This window comes from Neophocaena asiaeorientalis, unplaced genomic scaffold (assembly GCF_003031525.2).
Source record: "Neophocaena asiaeorientalis asiaeorientalis breed wild unplaced genomic scaffold, Neophocaena_asiaeorientalis_V1.1 scaffold16, whole genome shotgun sequence".
NCBI lineage: Eukaryota > Metazoa > Chordata > Mammalia > Artiodactyla > Phocoenidae > Neophocaena > Neophocaena asiaeorientalis.
In genome coordinates, this window is record NW_020175446.1 from 1,525,029 (window position 1) to 1,543,268 (window position 18,240).

General features: G+C 38.9%; 1 protein-coding gene across 1 annotated transcript in view; it reads right to left on the reverse strand.

The window, feature by feature from the left end:
* The window catches only part of CSMD1 (CUB and Sushi multiple domains 1), a 1,745,896-nt gene that overhangs the window by 569,365 nt on the left and 1,158,291 nt on the right, over nt 1-18,240 (reverse strand). Inside the window, exon 8 of the mRNA XM_024768064.1 lies at nt 16,100-16,177. Within this exon, the coding sequence (XP_024623832.1) occupies nt 16,100-16,177 (78 nt within the window). The remainder of the gene's footprint in view (nt 1-16,099; nt 16,178-18,240) is intronic.

The following is an 18,240-nucleotide window of genomic DNA, read 5'->3' on the forward strand; positions in this document are numbered from 1 at the left end:
TCCAAGACTAACCAGGAAGAATTAGAAAATATAAACAGACCTATCACAAGTAATGAAATTGAAACCATAATTTAAAATCTTCCAACAAACAATAGTCCAGGACCAGATGGCTTCACAGGCAAATTCTATCAAACATTTAGAAAAGAGCTAACACAGATGCTTCTCAAACTCTTCCAAAAAATTGCAGAGGGAGAAACACTCCCAAATTCATTCTATGAAGCCACCATCACCCTGATACCAAAATGAGAAAAAGATATCACAAAAAAAGAAAATTACAGACCAATATCCCTGATGAACATAGATGCAAAAATCCTGAACAAAAAACTAGCGAACAGAATCCAACAACTCTTTAAAAGGATCATACACCATGATGAAATGGGATTTATCACAGGGATGCAAGGATTCTTCAATATATGCAAATCAATGTGATACACCACATTAACAAATTAAGGAATAAAAACCATATGATCATCTCAGTAGATGCAGAAAAAGCTTTTGACAAAACTCAACACCCATTTATGATAAAAACTCTCCAGAAAATGGGCAAAGAGAGAAATTACCTCAACATAATAAAGGCCATATATGAGAAACCTACAGCAAGCATCATACTCAATGGTGAAAAACTGAAGCATTTCCACTAAGATCAGGAACAAGACAAGGATGTCTACTCTCGCCACTCTTATTCAACATAGTTTTGAAAGTCCTAACCACAGCAATCAGAGAAGAAAAAGAAATAAAAGGAATCCAAATTGGAAAAGAAGAAGTAAAACTATCACTGTTGGCAGATGACATGGTACTATACATAGAAAATCCTAAAGATGCTACCAGAAAACTACTAGTACTAATCAATGAATATGGTAAGGTTGCAGGATACGAAGTTAATGCACAGAAATCTCTGGCATACCTATACACCAACAATGAAAAATCAGAAAGAGAAATTAAGGAAACAATCCCATTTACCATCGCAACAAAAAGAATAAAATACCTAGGAATAAACCTGCCTAAGGAGGCTAAAGACTTGTACTCAGAAAACTGTAAAATACTGATGAAAGGACTCATAGATGACGTAAACAGATGGAGAAGTATACAATGTTCTTGGATTGGAAGAATCAATACTGTGAAAATAACCATACTACCCAAAGCAATCTACACATTCAATGCAATCCCTAACAAACTACCAATGGCATTCTTCACAGAATTAGAACAAAAAATTTCACAATTTGTATGGAAACACGGAAGACCACAAATAGTCAAAGCAATCTTGAGAAAGACAACTGGAGTAGGAGGAATCATGCGCCCCGATTTCAAACTACACCACAAAGCTACAGTAATCAAGATAGTATGGGACTGGCATAAAAACAGAAATATAGATCAATGGTACAGGACAGAATGCCCAGAGATAAACCCACACACATATGGTCACCTAATTAACGACAAGGGAGGCAAGAACATACAATGGAGAAAGGACAGCCTCTTCAACAAGTGGTGCTGGGAAAACTGGACAGCTACATGTAAAACAATGAAATTAGAACACTCCCTAACACCATACACAAAAGTAAACTCAAAATGGATTAAAGACCTAAATGTAAGGCCAGACACTATAAAACTCTTAGAGGAAAACATAGGCAGGACACTCTATGACATAAATCACAGCAAGATCCTTTTTGACCCACCTCCTAGAGAAATGGAAACAAAAACAAAAATAAACAAATGGGACCTAATGAAACTTAAAAGCTTTTGCACAGCAAAGGAAACCATAAACAAGACAAAAAGACAACCCTCAGAATGGGAGAAAATATTTGCAAACAAAGCAACTGACAAAGGATTAATCTCCAAAATATGCAAGCAGCTCATGCAGTTCAATATCAAAAAAACAAACAACCCAATTAAAAAAATGGGTAGAAGACCTAAATAGACATTTCACCAAGGAGGACATACAGACGGCCAAGAGGCACATGAAAAGATGCCCAACATCACTTATCATTAGAGGAATGCAAATCAAAACTACAATGAGGTAACACCTCACACCAGTCAGAATGGCCATCATCAAAAAATCTACAAACAAATAAATGCTGGAGAGGGTGCTGGAAAAGGGAACCCCCTTGCACTGTTAGTGGGAATGTAAATTGATACAACCACTATGGAAAACAGTATGGAGGTTCCTTAAAAAACTAAAAATAGAACTACCATATGACCCAACAATTCCACTAGTGGGCATATACCCTGAGAAAACCATAATTCAAAAAGACACATGTACCACAATGTTCACTGGAGCACTATTTACAATAGCCAGGACATGGAGGCAACCTAAGTGTCCATCGACAGATGAATGCATAAAGAAGACGTGGCACATATATACAATGGAATATTACGCAGCCATAAAAAGAAATGAAATTGAATTATTTGCAGTGAGGTGGATGGACCTAGAGTCTGTCACACAGAGTGAAGTAAGTCAGAAAGAGAAAAACAAATACCAGATTCTAAAGCATACATATGGAATCTTAAAAAAAAATGGTACTGATGAACCTAGTTGCAGGGCAGGAATAAAGATGTAGGCATAGAGAATGGACTTGAGGACACGGGGTGGGAGGGTGAAGCTGGGGTGAAGCGAGAGTAGCATTGACATATATACATTACCAAATGTAAAATAGCTAGTGGGAAGCAGCAGCATAGCACAGGGAGATCAGCTCGGTGCTTTGCAATGACCTAGAGGGGTGGGATAGGGAGGATGGGAGGGAGGCTCACGAAGGAAGGGATATGGGGACATATGTATGCATATGGCTGATTCACTTTGGTGTACAACAAAAACTAACACAGTATTGTGAAGCAATTACACTCCCATAAAGGTCTATTTTAAAAAATCATTGTTATATATCTCTGATGATTTATATTAAGGCTATTCCATTTTGCATTCAAGACAGCAGAGTAAGTAAGGGAAACAAAATTGTCCATTATAAACCTAAAACTTTATGGCTAAACCAGAAATAAAAGGTTAAGAATTTTGAGAAAAAAAATAAGAATTTATAAAATGTTTCTTTATCATTTGCATTAATTAAATTTATTTCCATAATTTAAATTTAAATTCCCTTATATCACGATTTGTACAGCTCATTTGAATCCCCCTGAAAATGTCTATCAATCGTGGGATTATGAATGAGAACGTTTTATCAGTTTCTTTGCCCTCTATATACAGGCCACATAAACTGCCAAGATTTAGGATTTAGGACCTGCAGGCTGTAAGCAGGTCATGGGGTTCTGGTCAATGGGGCTCACTCCACTTCTATTTAAGGCAGCCACCAGTCAGCTGTTCCTGTAGATATCATGCATGGCAGCAGGCCTGGTATTGCCAAGCCTTCCTGCTTTTAAAAGAAACTAGAATCTGTGTTCTCTACATGGAAGTCTATCAGCTAAAAAGGAGATTCGTTCTGCAAAAGGCCCTTTGAAGAGGATGAAAAGATAAGCTACAGACAGACAGAAAATATTTGCAAACCATATGTCCAACAAAAGATTAGTATCTAGACTATATAACAAACGCTCAAAACTCGACAGGAAAAAAATATATATATAGAAAATAGGCAAAATATGTAAACTAACAGTTCACTGGAGAAGATATACAAATAGCAAATGAGCACATAAAACAATGTTTAACATCATTAGCCATTAAGGAAATGCAACTTAAGACCATAATGAGATATCACCAGCTATTTATCAGAATGGCTCTTTTTTTTTTTTTTTTTTAAGTCTTAACACCAAATGCTGGAAAGGATGCTGAGAAATTGCATCACATGTATATTGTTTGTGGCAACATAAGGTGGGTACAGCCACTCTGTAAATCTGTTTGGCAGTTTCTTATAAAACTAGACAAGCAATTATCATATGATCCACCAGTTACTCTCCCAGGCCTTTATCCAAGAGAAATGAAAACCCATGTTCATGGAAAACCGTTCATAGCACAAAGTTGATAGCAGTTTTGTTCTTAAGAGCCACAGACTGGAAACAAAACCAGTTTCTTTCAACAGACCAATAGCTGAACAGTGATACATCCCTGCCTTGGAAAACTCCATGGCAATGAAAAGGAACCAACTACTGATATACACAACCACTTGGATGGTTCACAAAGGAGTTGTGCTGAAGGAAAAAGCCAATCACCAAAGGTTACACAGGGTAAGGTTCCATGCATATGATATTCTTAAAATAACGAGCTGATAGAGTGGAGAAGAGCTGAGTGCTTGCCCAGTGGAGGTGGTGCAACTACCAGGAGGGCAGCACAGGGAGACTTGTGGTGATGGGGCTGCTCTGTGTCTTGATTGTGGTGGTGGTTTTAAGAATCCACACAGGTGATACAATTGTGTAGAACTACACACATGCACACACACACACACACGAGAGAGCATGTAAAATTGGTGAAATACTAAAAAAACTCTGTGGATTGTCCCAAAGTCACTTTTCCGGTTTTGAGATTATGCTATAGTTAGAGAAATCAGGTGAAGGTCCAAGACCTCCTTGTAGATTTTACAATTTCCTGAAAATCTATGATCATTTCAAAATAACGTGGTATTTTTTGTTCTTGGTAAAAAGAGAAATTGCCAACTAAGTAAAAACCTTTGAAAGACAATGTAGAGGATACATGACAGGTGTGCCAGTCTTTAGAGGGTCACCTGTGATACAGGTAGGTGTGAGTTCACCACCCTCTCACCTGAATCGGAATGCTTCAAACAGCATCTTGTCGATGAGACTTCCCTGAATAACTGGAGGAAGATGGGCATTTCCCTCCTCCCTCAATCTAAACAGACAGGCAGCACCCATGCTTCTTACATTTTCTCTGTTACTGAACACACTAACTACTCACCTTAAAATCAACATAAATTAACAGCATTATCACTATTTGATCAACATCAGTTCATTTATCTCTGAATTTCTCCTTCAGTGAGGCAGCTTTATCCATCTGGGCAAACTGATTTCTCCCTGAAAGCTGAAAGTCAAGTTCAATTTTACAATTCTGTGATTCTAAAGGCACTCCAATGAAAGGACTTAATCTGAAAATATTTTCAGTGTTCTTACACCTTTAAAAATGTGTTTTAGGGCTTCCCTGGTGGCGCAGTGGTTGAGAGTCCGCCTGCCGATGCAGGGGACACGGGTTCCTGCCCTGGTCCGGGAAGATCCCACGTGCCACGGAGGGCTGGGCCCGTGAGCCATGGCTTCTGAGCCTGTGCTCTGCAACGGGAGAGGCCGCAACAGTGAGAGGCCCGCGTACCCCAAAAAAAAAAAAAAAAAAAAAAGAAGTGTGTTTTAAATAAAATGATGAAGCTTAAGAGATGTGTACCTTTTCTGAATTCCCCTTGATGTTCTGAGTACTCCTTGATTTTTAACTCCCAACTCTTCTATCTATCTTTATATCAGGATGTATTAATTTAACTGGCCAACTTACCTTCCTTGTGTATAGAATGGAGGGCTTTAATTTAATTCATAAAGGAGTTACCATGATTAATTAGCTTAACCCTTAGAACTTCTGATTGAAGTTACTCACTAGCAAACATTTGACCATATAAGATAATTAAATTACAACGAAATAGCAAGTCCTTCTTCTAACTACTACTGGAATTATGTACCTGTACCAACACACAAACACCAATAGTCCCACAATTCTCTAGTTTCAGAGTTATTTTCACCCAATTATATGGGAAGATTAAGTTATTTTATAAAATTTGATTAAAATGTATGTGATATGTTGGGCTTCTAAAAAGTAAGTGATGGAAATGCTGATGTACACTGTTCTTTCAAGTCTACCATAACCTGTAGGTTGTTTTCTGTTCACTGTTTGTAATAAAAGAATGCATTCTCCAGTCGTTTTGCAAAGTGAGTTTGTCCCTTCAGTTAATCGATTATGCTCTATAACTGTATGCTGAACCCATTTTAAAAGGATTTTACTTCCTACTAGGGTTACAGTACAATTGAACCATCTATAATCCAATCAAGCTATATCTTGTTTCACTTATTTTAATAATCCTTTTTTCTAGTTACTTAAGAAATTATATCTGTAAATGGCGTGATAAATCATTGATGCACCACCTAGCCTTGCTTCTAGTTACCAGTGATGCCATTCTTCCCAATGTATCTAGACAGCAGTTCCCTTCCTAGCAAGATTTTCCATAGCATTTTAAAAGATATTTTAGCTCCTGCAGTGACAAAGGCCTATTTAGAAACTGCAAGCATAATTTACTTACCTGATTTATGAAGCAATTTGTACAATCTACTATATTCATGCTAGATGGGAATGGATCTTTGTTAAGAAAACAAGGATCTTTAACAACTGCAAAATTTCATATTGCTACATTTTATGACGGAACAAAGCAGATTGGGGCAATTATCCCTAGTGTTTTATTAAACCTTGATACAACTGTTAGAGGTTAATGGGGCTATATTTTTTCCACTAAGTCTGCTCTAAAGCAAGATCCAGAGCACTTAGTGCCAGAAATCCAGCACAGAGAATAGCAGACACGCCTTTTCCTGCAGCAGTTTTACAAATCACTCTAGTCTACTACCATTCAAATAAATCACCCATTAATAATAGAGCAATAAAGTCCTCTAAAAACCAAACCTGATGATGGGTGGCATTTCCAGCAATTTAGTAACAACCTTAGTGACTATAACAATATTAATATGAAACAAAATGTGGTGTGTTTTTTTGTAACTGGGTAAAGCAAATCCTGTTAATTTTTGAAGATTATTCAAGTGGGGATTCATGAAACCACAATATATCCAGTTACCCGGGAAAGTATGGTGTGATGAAAATGCCAGCTGGAAATTATTTCTGGAATAAAATTTCAGAGGTGGAAACCACACAAAGCATCATCGATGGCTGATGAGATTAAGGGACGTGGCATGACTTTTGTTCCCTGGATAGCCTGTCTTAGAAGCCTTATTAATGGAGTCACTCAAGTTTCTTAATAGCCTCCCTCCATTCTCCTTCCCTCATCCCATCTCCCTCATGTCCACAGCCCTCTTCAAGCACCAAATCCGGGGTAGCACTTGGAGAATTGCAGGGCTGGCTTTCATTGCAGTTCTTCAAATGCCCTTTCTAAAAGCCAGCATGCCCTAGTCATCGATTCAGTAACAAATGGACTCATCCAGCAGTGGTAGAGAGGAAAATTAGTGTATTGTAGAATATTTTCTGACCTACTAGAGCACAGAATCTAGATTGACAATGAGATTTTATTGCCAAATGCCGTCACCTTGTGACAGAAATTTGAAAAAGATTAATTTCTCATGGTTTTAACGTTTCTTTTCATGCAGTGGGCATAATGATTCTACGACTGTAGTACTTTATTGCAGTCGACCAGTTATTTAATTATTTGTGCCTTGTTCATATACTACATATAATTTTCATAATACGCATGATTTTCTCTTAACCACTGCCAAGCACATGTCTATAAATGAGAGGTTCAAGGAATTCAGTCATTGACGAGGTGTAATATAGAAAGTATGGTGTTTTGGCTTTCAAAGGACTTAATTTAATGTTGCTTTACATCTTCCCTGCGGATTCTGACTTTTTATGGGTTGATCCACTACTATTTTGAAAGCTAATAAATTTCTATTTTTACTCAATGCTCAATAAGGGTTGCTATCTTTATTGCAGCACTCATCTGATAAATATTTACATAACCTGAAATACCAGTAGACTGTAATTTCCTCTAGGGAAGGAACATATTTTGAACATCTCCATGACAGCTATTTGTCTTTCCTCAATGTGTGACTGGTGAATGCATGACTAAGATATGAAATACAAAGACCTAACTGAAGGAAAGTATGACATCACTTTGTCACACTTCTTCAGGCCACCACATAACTAGGAAACTCAGTCGTTCAATGGATAAATGTTTATTGAGCAACTGCTGTGTGCCTGAGACTCTGCTGAGTCCTTGGTAGATATCACTGAAGAGGGCAGACAAAAATATCTACCTTCAAAGAGACTGTATTCTAGTGGGGGGAGTGGAAGAGACAGGAAGTAAATAAGAATATATATATATATATTTATATATATATATATACACACTCTTAATATATTATTTACACATTATATAATACATTATATGACACATAATATGTATTGTTATACAACATATTATATTGAACATATACATCATACATCACATAATAGTATAGAATGCACACCTTATGTACACCATATTACACATAATGTTCCCCATACACACCCCCACACATTCATATAAATGCACACACTAATATGCACACATACATACAAAAATAAGCATGATACATATAATACACTACGATAAGTGATACAGAGGAAAGCAGAACAGGTAACAAGAGGGGGTAAAGTGATGTATGGGCAAGGCGTGTGAAAGTTAGCTAGGGTGACCAGTGAGAGCCTACGCAGAAGGTAATTTTTGAGAAATGATCTGAAGGGAGGGAGGGATGACTGGGGTGACCATTTCAGACAGGAAATAGAGAAGAAAAGACTGGGGTGGGAGTGTGTCTGAGATCCTTAAGAAACAGCCCCAAAGCTAGTGGACAAGGGCCAGAGGGAGAGGGGATGGGAGGGAGGTAAGGAGGTCCTGTAGGTCTCTGTAAGGAATGTGGGTTCATTTTGGCTGTGATGGGACGGCGCTGAAGTGTTCTGAGCGGAAGAATGATGTGATTCTACGGATATTCCCTCCTGATCCCTCTGGATGAGGTATGGAGATCTCGACTGCAGGGAAACAGGCAGAGACAGGGAGACGGGGTGAGGATGATGCAGTAATACACCTAAGGACATTGGTGGTTTGGAGGTAAAGAGAAGTGGTCGGCTTCTGACACATGCTGGGAGGCAGCAGGCTGGCTGGTGCCTGGGGGCAGGGGTGGTGCCAGGCTCTAGGTCCCTAACAGGAAAAGCAATGGCCTTTTTCTGAGACGGGAAAGAGATGCCTATCACACGTGGGCATGAAAATCTTGGGTGGGCAGGTTGATATAACAGTCTAGAAATCTAGAGAGAAGTCTGGGGTCATTAATCAGACATGCCTCTTTCCGTTCTGGGAGTGGATCACACTGAAACTACTTTCCAAATGATGAAAATTATTGGGATGGCTTGCCTTTTCTTTATCTCTCATTCTGCCCCTATTAATAAAGATTAATGGTTTCTTTTTTCCTTTTCCTTAACTTCCACTAATCCCTGTTTATGGAGAAAGGATTGAAAGGAGAGACTTTTCCTGGGCTGAGCCCATTTTTGGCTGACAGGAAGGGAAGAAATTATGCAAGACATAAGATTAACCTTTTTTTTTTCCCTCTTAGCACAGTGGAATATAAGTAAAAAGAGAATATTACATACTAGTATATTCCATTTGCTCTTAAATTATCTCAAACATAAGAAAACAACGACTATGAACGCAGCAATTTTAGTGACAAGTGGATAATACAGTATGACCCAGCACAGATGGGAAAGTCACTTATTATGGCATATTTTAGAAAGTGGATTAATGAGTCACACCATGTTAAAAAGATAAATCAAACATTATATCATTAGGACTGCATCTTTAACTCTTTAAAGTCATTAAGGTATCATTTTGCACTGTTGTCCAAAAAGTGGAACTACAAAAGTTTTAAAATGTGCCCTTCCAAATAATTATGTCCAAGACAGAAGAAAAACCAGAGAAAAATGGAACTATTGTTATTATAAAAGACAATATTTGATCAATTGCTTTTCATTAACAGGGCTTCACGTATTTTTTAAAGGTAGGGAAAAATTCACGTATTGGAAAAAAAGGCAATGAAAGAAATGGTTTACAGTCAAAAGTAGAAGAATCTTAGGGTCATTTATTTCATAATGGTCTGTTGTTGTTTTTTCCCAAGGGTTTATAAGGCAATGCATTATACTTTTCCATTTTTCCACAATGTTTAACTTGGCTTTACATTAAATAATGACTCTGAACCCATGTCCTATCCTGCTTGGGTATAAACTGTTGTAACTGCAGATGCTTAATACACCACTGTGCCATCAATTTATCTGAGTGAGTTACAACAAGTCAATATTGAATTTGTAAAGCCATTGGTCTTTAATTTTACATGGGGAGAACAATCTCTAGCTGGAAAATAACCACCAAGGTTTTTGCTTGCCCTTCTCCCTACAGATTTTTATATTTTGGAGTTAGAAGGGCAGTAATGGATTACCTACCCTCCTGACTCTCACACTTAGGTTGCTAACATTGTATTCTGTGGAGGAGAATGTCAAGGAGAAGAGGAAGAAAGTCATCTACAGTTACCACCATTTAAAAAGGGTGGCAATTTAACAATCCTATGTTATTGAGAGGTTCCAATTCCAGAATAAAGAGAAGCCTTCCATCACTCAGTGATGAAAGAAAGATGGTGGGGGGGGGGGGGATGTTGACTGAATTTATTCCAGGTGCCCTTCCTGCTGTATGTTGCCCAATTATGCTTCAATCCTTTAAATAGTGAGAAATTTAGAGCATTACGCAGAATTAAAACCGTAATTATCTTTGGGCTTTCCTGAAAACATCATTAATCAGTAATGAATGAGACTGATGAAAAAACCAAACTTGTAAGTCATTTCATTCTAAGAATTAACGTAGGAAATCACCCTCACTGTATAGATGAGTTGAAATATCTCCACAGCCTTTCACATCACTCCACCCTATGGTTAAGTTGATGCATGTTAAGGACTAAAGTGAATTGCTAAGGGTTAACTGGTAACATGAAATCAGGGCAGGACGGAGGAACTGACTTACTTAGTGATTCCAGGGCAAAATTCACAAAGGATTCATCAGATTCCACTGAGAGGAGTAAAAGAGAAAATCTGTAGGGCTTTTGCTCCACAATAATGGATATTTTTCCTTCCTTCATTTATTTAATCAGTAAATACTTGCTAAGTGCTGGCTAGCCTGGGCTATCAGAGGATGAGGAAGTGTGTAATTCAATGTGGGTGTCAGACAAGAAGCACTTCCCAGAGGAGAACTCAGCTCTCAAGTGGCTCATTGTGGACCAAACGTATAAAATCAAAGGAGATCTAGGGAGAAAAAGGGGAGACAGGCTGAGAATAGGCTGGAATCCGGGACTGTGGGATACAGGCACCACCTATCCTTCAAACAGAACAATGAAGAGCTTGGTTTTTTTTGTTTGTTTGTTTTTTGCGGTACACGGGCCCCTCACCGCTGTAGCCTCTCCCATTGCGGAGCGCAGGCTCAGCGGCCATGGCCCACGGGCCCAGCCGCTCTGCGGCATGCGGGACCCTCCCGGACCGGGACACGAACCCGTGTCCCCTGCATCAGCAGGCGGACTCTCAACCACTGCGCCACCAGGGAAGCCCAAGAGCTTGTTTTTAATCTATGTACCAGCTACTGTATATTGGTATAAATTTTTTTAATGTACTAGTCACAAAACCCTGTCTTTCCCCAGTTATAACACATGATACAGGTTCCCTCAATTCAGCGCTGGAATGGCCTCACTGCTGTGACCCTAGCAGCCTTCCGTCACTAAACTACAAGCTCCTTCTGGTGGTCTGTGAAACCCTCACCTCCCCCTGTCCAGGGCCTCCAGCTCTTTCCCAGCACTTCCTAGATTCCCTCCTGATGCTCAGGGGACTGTCAGGAGGACTTAACCAGGCTTGCGCCTGAAACTGCAGGAAGGCATGGCTCCTTGCCTGGTCTAGTGCTTTGTTTTTAACCATCTGGATCTTTGGGTAAAGTTTGCCCTCAGTGGTTCACCAAAATCTTGACCGCTTTCCATCATCTTAAACAGGGTCCGAACAGGAAATTAATGCCACCCTCGAGGAGAGTAATGTACACCAGTATTCCTTACAAAGGGGCTGCTTGTATCCGAGTACACCTAGAGATGCCACCAGGGGTAGTGTAGACACTTGGAACAAGGTAACAGTCAAGCTCTTATCACCCCCTGGGCTAGAAGCAACAGGGGAGAAAATGAGCCCTGAAAGCCAGGGGGAAAGACCATTATAGGGTCAACCCCTTTGAGAGGACCTGTGACCTTTGGCCTCTGCACCTTCAAGCACAGCCAGTTTGAGGGGATTTTGCAAGAGTGATAAATACCCGGCTCTCACAATCATGCTTCCCTCCAATCGCCTGCTGGGGCTTCTTACTGGCAGAACACAACCCACAACCACAAGAGGACAGTTATTATTTTTAGTTTCCACATATAAGTGATATCATATGATATTTGTCTTTCGCTGTCTGGCTTACTTCACGTAGTATGATAACCTCCAGGTCCATCCATGCTGCTGCAAATGGCATTATTTCATTCTTTTTAACAGCCCAGTAATATTCCATTGTATATATATGTACCACATCTTCTTTATCCATTCACCTGTCAACGGACATTTAGGTTGCCTCCATGTCTTGGCTATTGTAAACAGCGATGGGGAGGGATAGATTGAGAGTTTGGGATTGACACATACACACTACTATATTTAAAACAGATAAACAACCAGGACCTACTGTATATCACAGGGAACTCTGCTCAATACTCTGTAATAACCTAAATAGGAAAAGAATTTGAAAAAGAATAGATATATGTATACATATAACTTAATCACTTTGTTGCACACCCGAAACTAACACAACATTGCTAATCAACTATACGCCAATACCAAATAAAAATTTTTTTAAAAAAGAGGACAGTTGCTACTGTCATCCATTCCTGCCAGGTTGTAATTAAATAAGCTCCTCACTGGTGCTTGGTAGCAGACACAGTCTTAGATTAGGGGGTAAAGGGATAATTACACAGCCTTTGCTGTCACATTTCTTACTCTGTGAGGCATCTCAGGAAGAAGGCTCATAAGTAAAAAATGTCTATATACAATGAAAACTACCAAAATAGAGACCCACACAAGTGAGGTGGGATGATAGCTAACAGTGGCTGTCAGACCCTACACTAAGCATTTTTTGAGTATTTTGTTATATCCTTTTCCGAACCCTCAGGTGGAGGAACTGAGGTTCAGGGAAGTTACGTACCCTGTGTCAGAGAGGCCTGTATGCTTGAATCTAACCTCGAGAACAGCAGAGGCTGTGGTCTCCAAGAGAAACCCAGCTCTCAGGGTAAACCAGAAATACAGAGACTACAGTTTATTGAATGGCGTGGAAAATAACGAGGCCAATACCAAAGGCACCATATTTAATATAAATACTGAATGTAAATAAATTAGCTAATCTGTATATAAATGATTTAATAATAGTGTCAGTAACTGACACGTCTGCAGCAAGTGTCACCACATGTATAAAATATATGCATCACCTTCATGTTCCCTCTCACACCCCATCAAAACGGTAAGGGGTTTATCACTTCCTAGGTGAAGGCTGTGTCCTGGGTGAGGCTTCAGAGGCCTGTGTTCTGGGCTCACCTCCTATGAGGAACCAAACTACTTCCTAAGATCTTACAGAACAAGTTCAATGCTCTGGATCTTACCTCCTCCTCCAGCAAGTAAGATCCCAGCCGTTTAGATCCTTGGTTGACCTACTATGAATACAGTCTTTATGTCTCCTGTTTGCGTATGTAAAGTTCCCAACAGGTATGGCTGGCGGAATGCCCACTATATGCTGTATACTGGAACAAGCAGTTTACAAATACCTTGCTTCATCTACTCAAAAAGAATCATTACCATTTTACTTTTATAAATGATAAAACTTGGACTTGAATATGATAAATACTTTTACAACTATTGAATCCTTGTCTCTCTAGCTTCAAAGCCTATGTCCTTTTCTCTATGAAGCAATTAATTTAGTTTCCTCAGCCACATCTTCTGCATAAATAACATTTTACTATTTATTACATTGCTAATCTTAGAAGGCATTCCTCATTTCCTCTAATGATTAATTTTCAAGTCTAACAAAAAAATAGTTTAATACTATTGGGAGAAAGGGCAGAACACTTTCTAACACCAATGAGTTATGACTCATTTGTCAATTTGTGTTCAGATAAGGACCCACACACATTCTTTTCATTAAAAAAACTCTGGCTGAATGTTCCACTAGCAGATAAATTTGATGTCTACTTGACTGCTATCAGACCTCATATTGATTTGATATAAGGGTTCACCTGATATGTAGTTCTATGTTACTGTAGATCATTTCTGCAAGGTTTTTGATCCATAAAATATAAATTTCAAAGTAACTATACATACCACATCCCCCATTCTACTGAACATTCCAAACTAATGAGAACAAAATATTAAAACTTTAAAAGAATGACCTCCTTTCTTCCTGCCCTCCAGTAGTTTTGTCCTTCATTATTTGTAAGTCCAGTTTAATTTGAACAGTACTGCCCATGATTATCCAAAAAGAGGTACAATGAAAACAGGAAGTGCATTTACAGGTTGATTTGTGTGTATGTGTGAGACCTAAGGGCCTGAACTGCAGTCAGAGACTGAAGGATCCCCCTTGAATAGACTGTGTGTGTCCCCAAAATTCATATCTTGAAGCCCAGACCTCCAAGGTGATGGTATGTGGAGGTGGGTCCTTTGGGAGGTGATAGGTCATGAGGGTAGAGACCTCATGAATTGGATGAGTTCCCTTATAAGATACCGAAAAGGTGATCTCTCCCTCTCACCACCTTATGAAGATACAGTGAGAAAATAGACTGCTGTCTGTGTTAGGAAGTGAGTCCTCATCAGACACTGAATCGACCAGCACCTTGATCTTGGACTGCCCAGCCTCCTGAACTATGAGAAATAAATTTAAATCACCCAGTCTATATTATCTCAAAATGTCTAAGACACATCTGTGTCTGAAGCCTACATCCTAGGGGTCTGGGTTTACCTCTCTGTCCTCCCCAAGTGCCAGAGGATAGGGTCATTATACAGAGTCGATGGACTATCATTACACAGGCAATCACTAGGAAGCCATAAAATAGGGATATTAAGAAAGCAGAGGTAGGTTAATCTACAATGTGATTTTTAAATGATCATTATTGCTGTTTGTATTTGCTTTTTAGTTTTAATGTGATATTTGTCATGGATAAAGCCTCACACACAAGCCCAATATATCACGCAGATAAAAGTAGAGTTGGTTGAACTGAGGGTGCTCCAAGTGACCTCAAGCGTCCCGCATGTACCAACTGCTATTAGTGGCAAACCAAATAAAATACATAGATCCCAACCACTGGGATTCTTCACCAAGAGAGCAGGTCAGCAGGAACACCACAAGAAGAGGTCACCAGGAATGAACAGAAAAGGTACCCCAAGAGGCTGAAAATTTTTAAAAGAACATGATGCAGGGGAAAGAACCACCCTGGAAATAAACCCACTTGAGAATCTCAACGGAGCCTTCTAATGTGCAGTGAGCAGGATAGGCAAACCCATAGTGAAACTGTGACAAAATGCAGAGGTTAAGAACACAGGACTGGGGGGAACAATAGGAGGAAACAGCTAACCGTGCCTGGAGAAGTCAGGAAAGGGTTCCAATGGTGAGGCTCTAAGACCACCTGGGCTTCTGCATGCAAGGAATGCGGCGAGGACACTTCTAGCAAAGGCACACATGACACAGTCTACTGGTCCTTTTGGCTAAATTATGGTGAAGGGTATTAAGGAAGAGATACCAGAAAAGTAGGTGCCAGGGGACACTTTCATTTATCCAACAGCTATTGGCCGGGTGCCTACTATGTGCTGGGCACATCCAGATAGAACCCTATACATGTGGTCTTCATATCCTGGTTTTCTTTGAAGGGATATAGATGTTGCCTGGAACTATTTTATTCTTTAGTCCACGGATGATCAAGAACATTTTAATAGGAGAATGACAAGACAAGACTCCTGTGCCCCAAAGATCAATCTGGTATGTGTGGTGTATACTAGAATGGAAAGAGAAACTGGGATCAAAACACCTGAGAGTGGAACAGCTGTTTAACAGAGAAATCGGGAAGGTCCAGTCTCAGTGATTGATCAGGGTAGAGAGCAAAGACGGGTTTGAGATGCATTTAGGAGATAAGATGAATACACAGTGTAGATTCTCTCTCCCAGCAAATACTTTGAAGGTAGGAAAGCAGAACGAGATGAAGTGGGAAAAGCAGTTTATAGAATTACCTCTCCAAAACCGCTCCCTCTAATGGACATATCAATCCTCATACAGAAAGAAAGAGGACTTACAGACAGAGTTTTTATGGCTACTGTCCTTGCTGGGAAGCATCTTGACTCCTCTTGACTTCAATTCAATCGCCTTTTTCACTGGAAGAAACAAAATAAAACCATTATTAGGTACGACTCAGAGAGATATCATAAAATTGCGTTTTATCTTCACAGCATTTCCAGTCGTAACTGCTTTCTTACCAACCCCTGGAATATGGGATGCATTCTAAGGGGTGAATGATGCAAAGCAAATGAAGTATAAGAGCCTGTGAATAATTAACGCAAGTCTATCAACCAGCAAGATCATATCTTATGACAGCAGTGTCAGAAGCTAAAAATAGTATGTGGTAGGATTACCATCTATACCCAAAGCTGCTTACCACCAGTGATGGCAAATTCTACAAATCATTATCATTTCGCCAAATGACCCAGCAGACTGCTCTCTCAACTTACGTGCAGTGACTAGAGTTTTCTAAATTTGCTACATACGTGAAAAATTTTGAAGAAAAATGAAATTTATTCATTCATTCACTCATCTAGTCATTTAATCACTCAAAGTTTAACAAATATCTATTGATGGGAAGCTAGTAGGAGGAAATGTTCTAAATGTGCATGATTAAATGCTAAGAACACCAGTACTTACAGACCCTCGTAACCTACAGGCAATATAAAAAATGTATGACATTGGTTGCTAAAGTCACAGTTCTCAGGCTTTAAGTTTCTTGAGTTTACTAGGTTCTGCATTAAATGTTTTAAGAAGTTCCACTTTTGTGGTCATTTCTGGGGAAAAAAAGTGGGAAGTCATTTGTGGGAAGAAAATAAATAATAGTTTAATTTAAAAATTTGTATTGAATATTAAAATTATCATATCTTTATTAAAATTAAAATATTTTAATTTAAAGATTTCTGGTTTACATATTTACATATGATTTACATATATGGACCTAGAGTAGCATGAAGACCTGGGCTCAAATCTTTGCTCACAACTTGCTAGCTATGTGGCCTGTGTAAGTTACTTAACTCAGAGCCTGTTAACTTATCTGCAAAAGGAGTGCGATGGTTACTTTTTATGTCTACTTGACTGGGGTCCAAAGTGACTAGATACCTTGTCAAATGTTTTCCTGGGTGCTTCTGTGAAGGTTGTTTTTGGATGAGATTAAGTTTTAAATCCACAGACTGAGTAGAGCAGACTGCCCCCCCTCCACGTGGGTGAACCTTATCTAATCAGCTGAAGACTGGAATAGAACACAAAGCTGACACTTTCCTGAGCAGAAGAGAATTCTTCTGGCCTGACTACCTTCATACTGGGTTATAATTTTTTTTCAATTTTATTGCTTTTTTTCCTTCCAATTTTATTGAGACATAATGCACATACAGCACTGCCTAAGTTCAAGGTGTATGCAACAATGATTTGACTTACATGTATAATCAAATAATTACCACAATATGTTTAGTAAACATCCATCATCTCATATTGATACAAAATAAAAGAAAAAGAACAAATTCTTTCTTGTGATGAGAACTCTTAGGATTTATTTTCTTAACTTTCATATATAACATATAGCAGTGTTAATTATATTTACCAAGTTGTACATTACATCCCTAGCACTTATTTATTTTATAACTGTAAATTTGTACCTTTTGACTGCCTTCAACTAATTCCCCCTCCCTCCACCCCTCGCCTCTGATAACTGCAAATCTCATCTCTTTCCTATAAGTTTATTTGTTTTCCTTTGCTTGTTTTTTGAAGTATAACTGACCTAAAACACTATGTCAGTTCCTGGTGTACAACACAGTGATTTGATATTTCTGTACATTTCAAAATGGTCAGCACTGTAAGTCTAGTTACCATCTGTCACTGTACAAAGATGCTACATAATTACTGACTATATTCTCCACACTGTACATTTCATCCCTGTGACTCACTTATTTTGTAATTGGAAGTTTGTGCCTCCTAGTCTCCCTCACCTATTTCTCTCCCCCGACCCCTCTTTTTTGGCAACCACCAGTTTGTTCTCTGTGTCTTTGACAATGTTTCTGTTTCATTACATTTGTTCATTTGTTTTGTATTTTAGATTCACATAAAAGTAAAATCATCCAGTATTTATCTTTGTCTGACTGCCTTCATAGTGGGATACTAATTTTTTTTCCTGCCTTCAGAT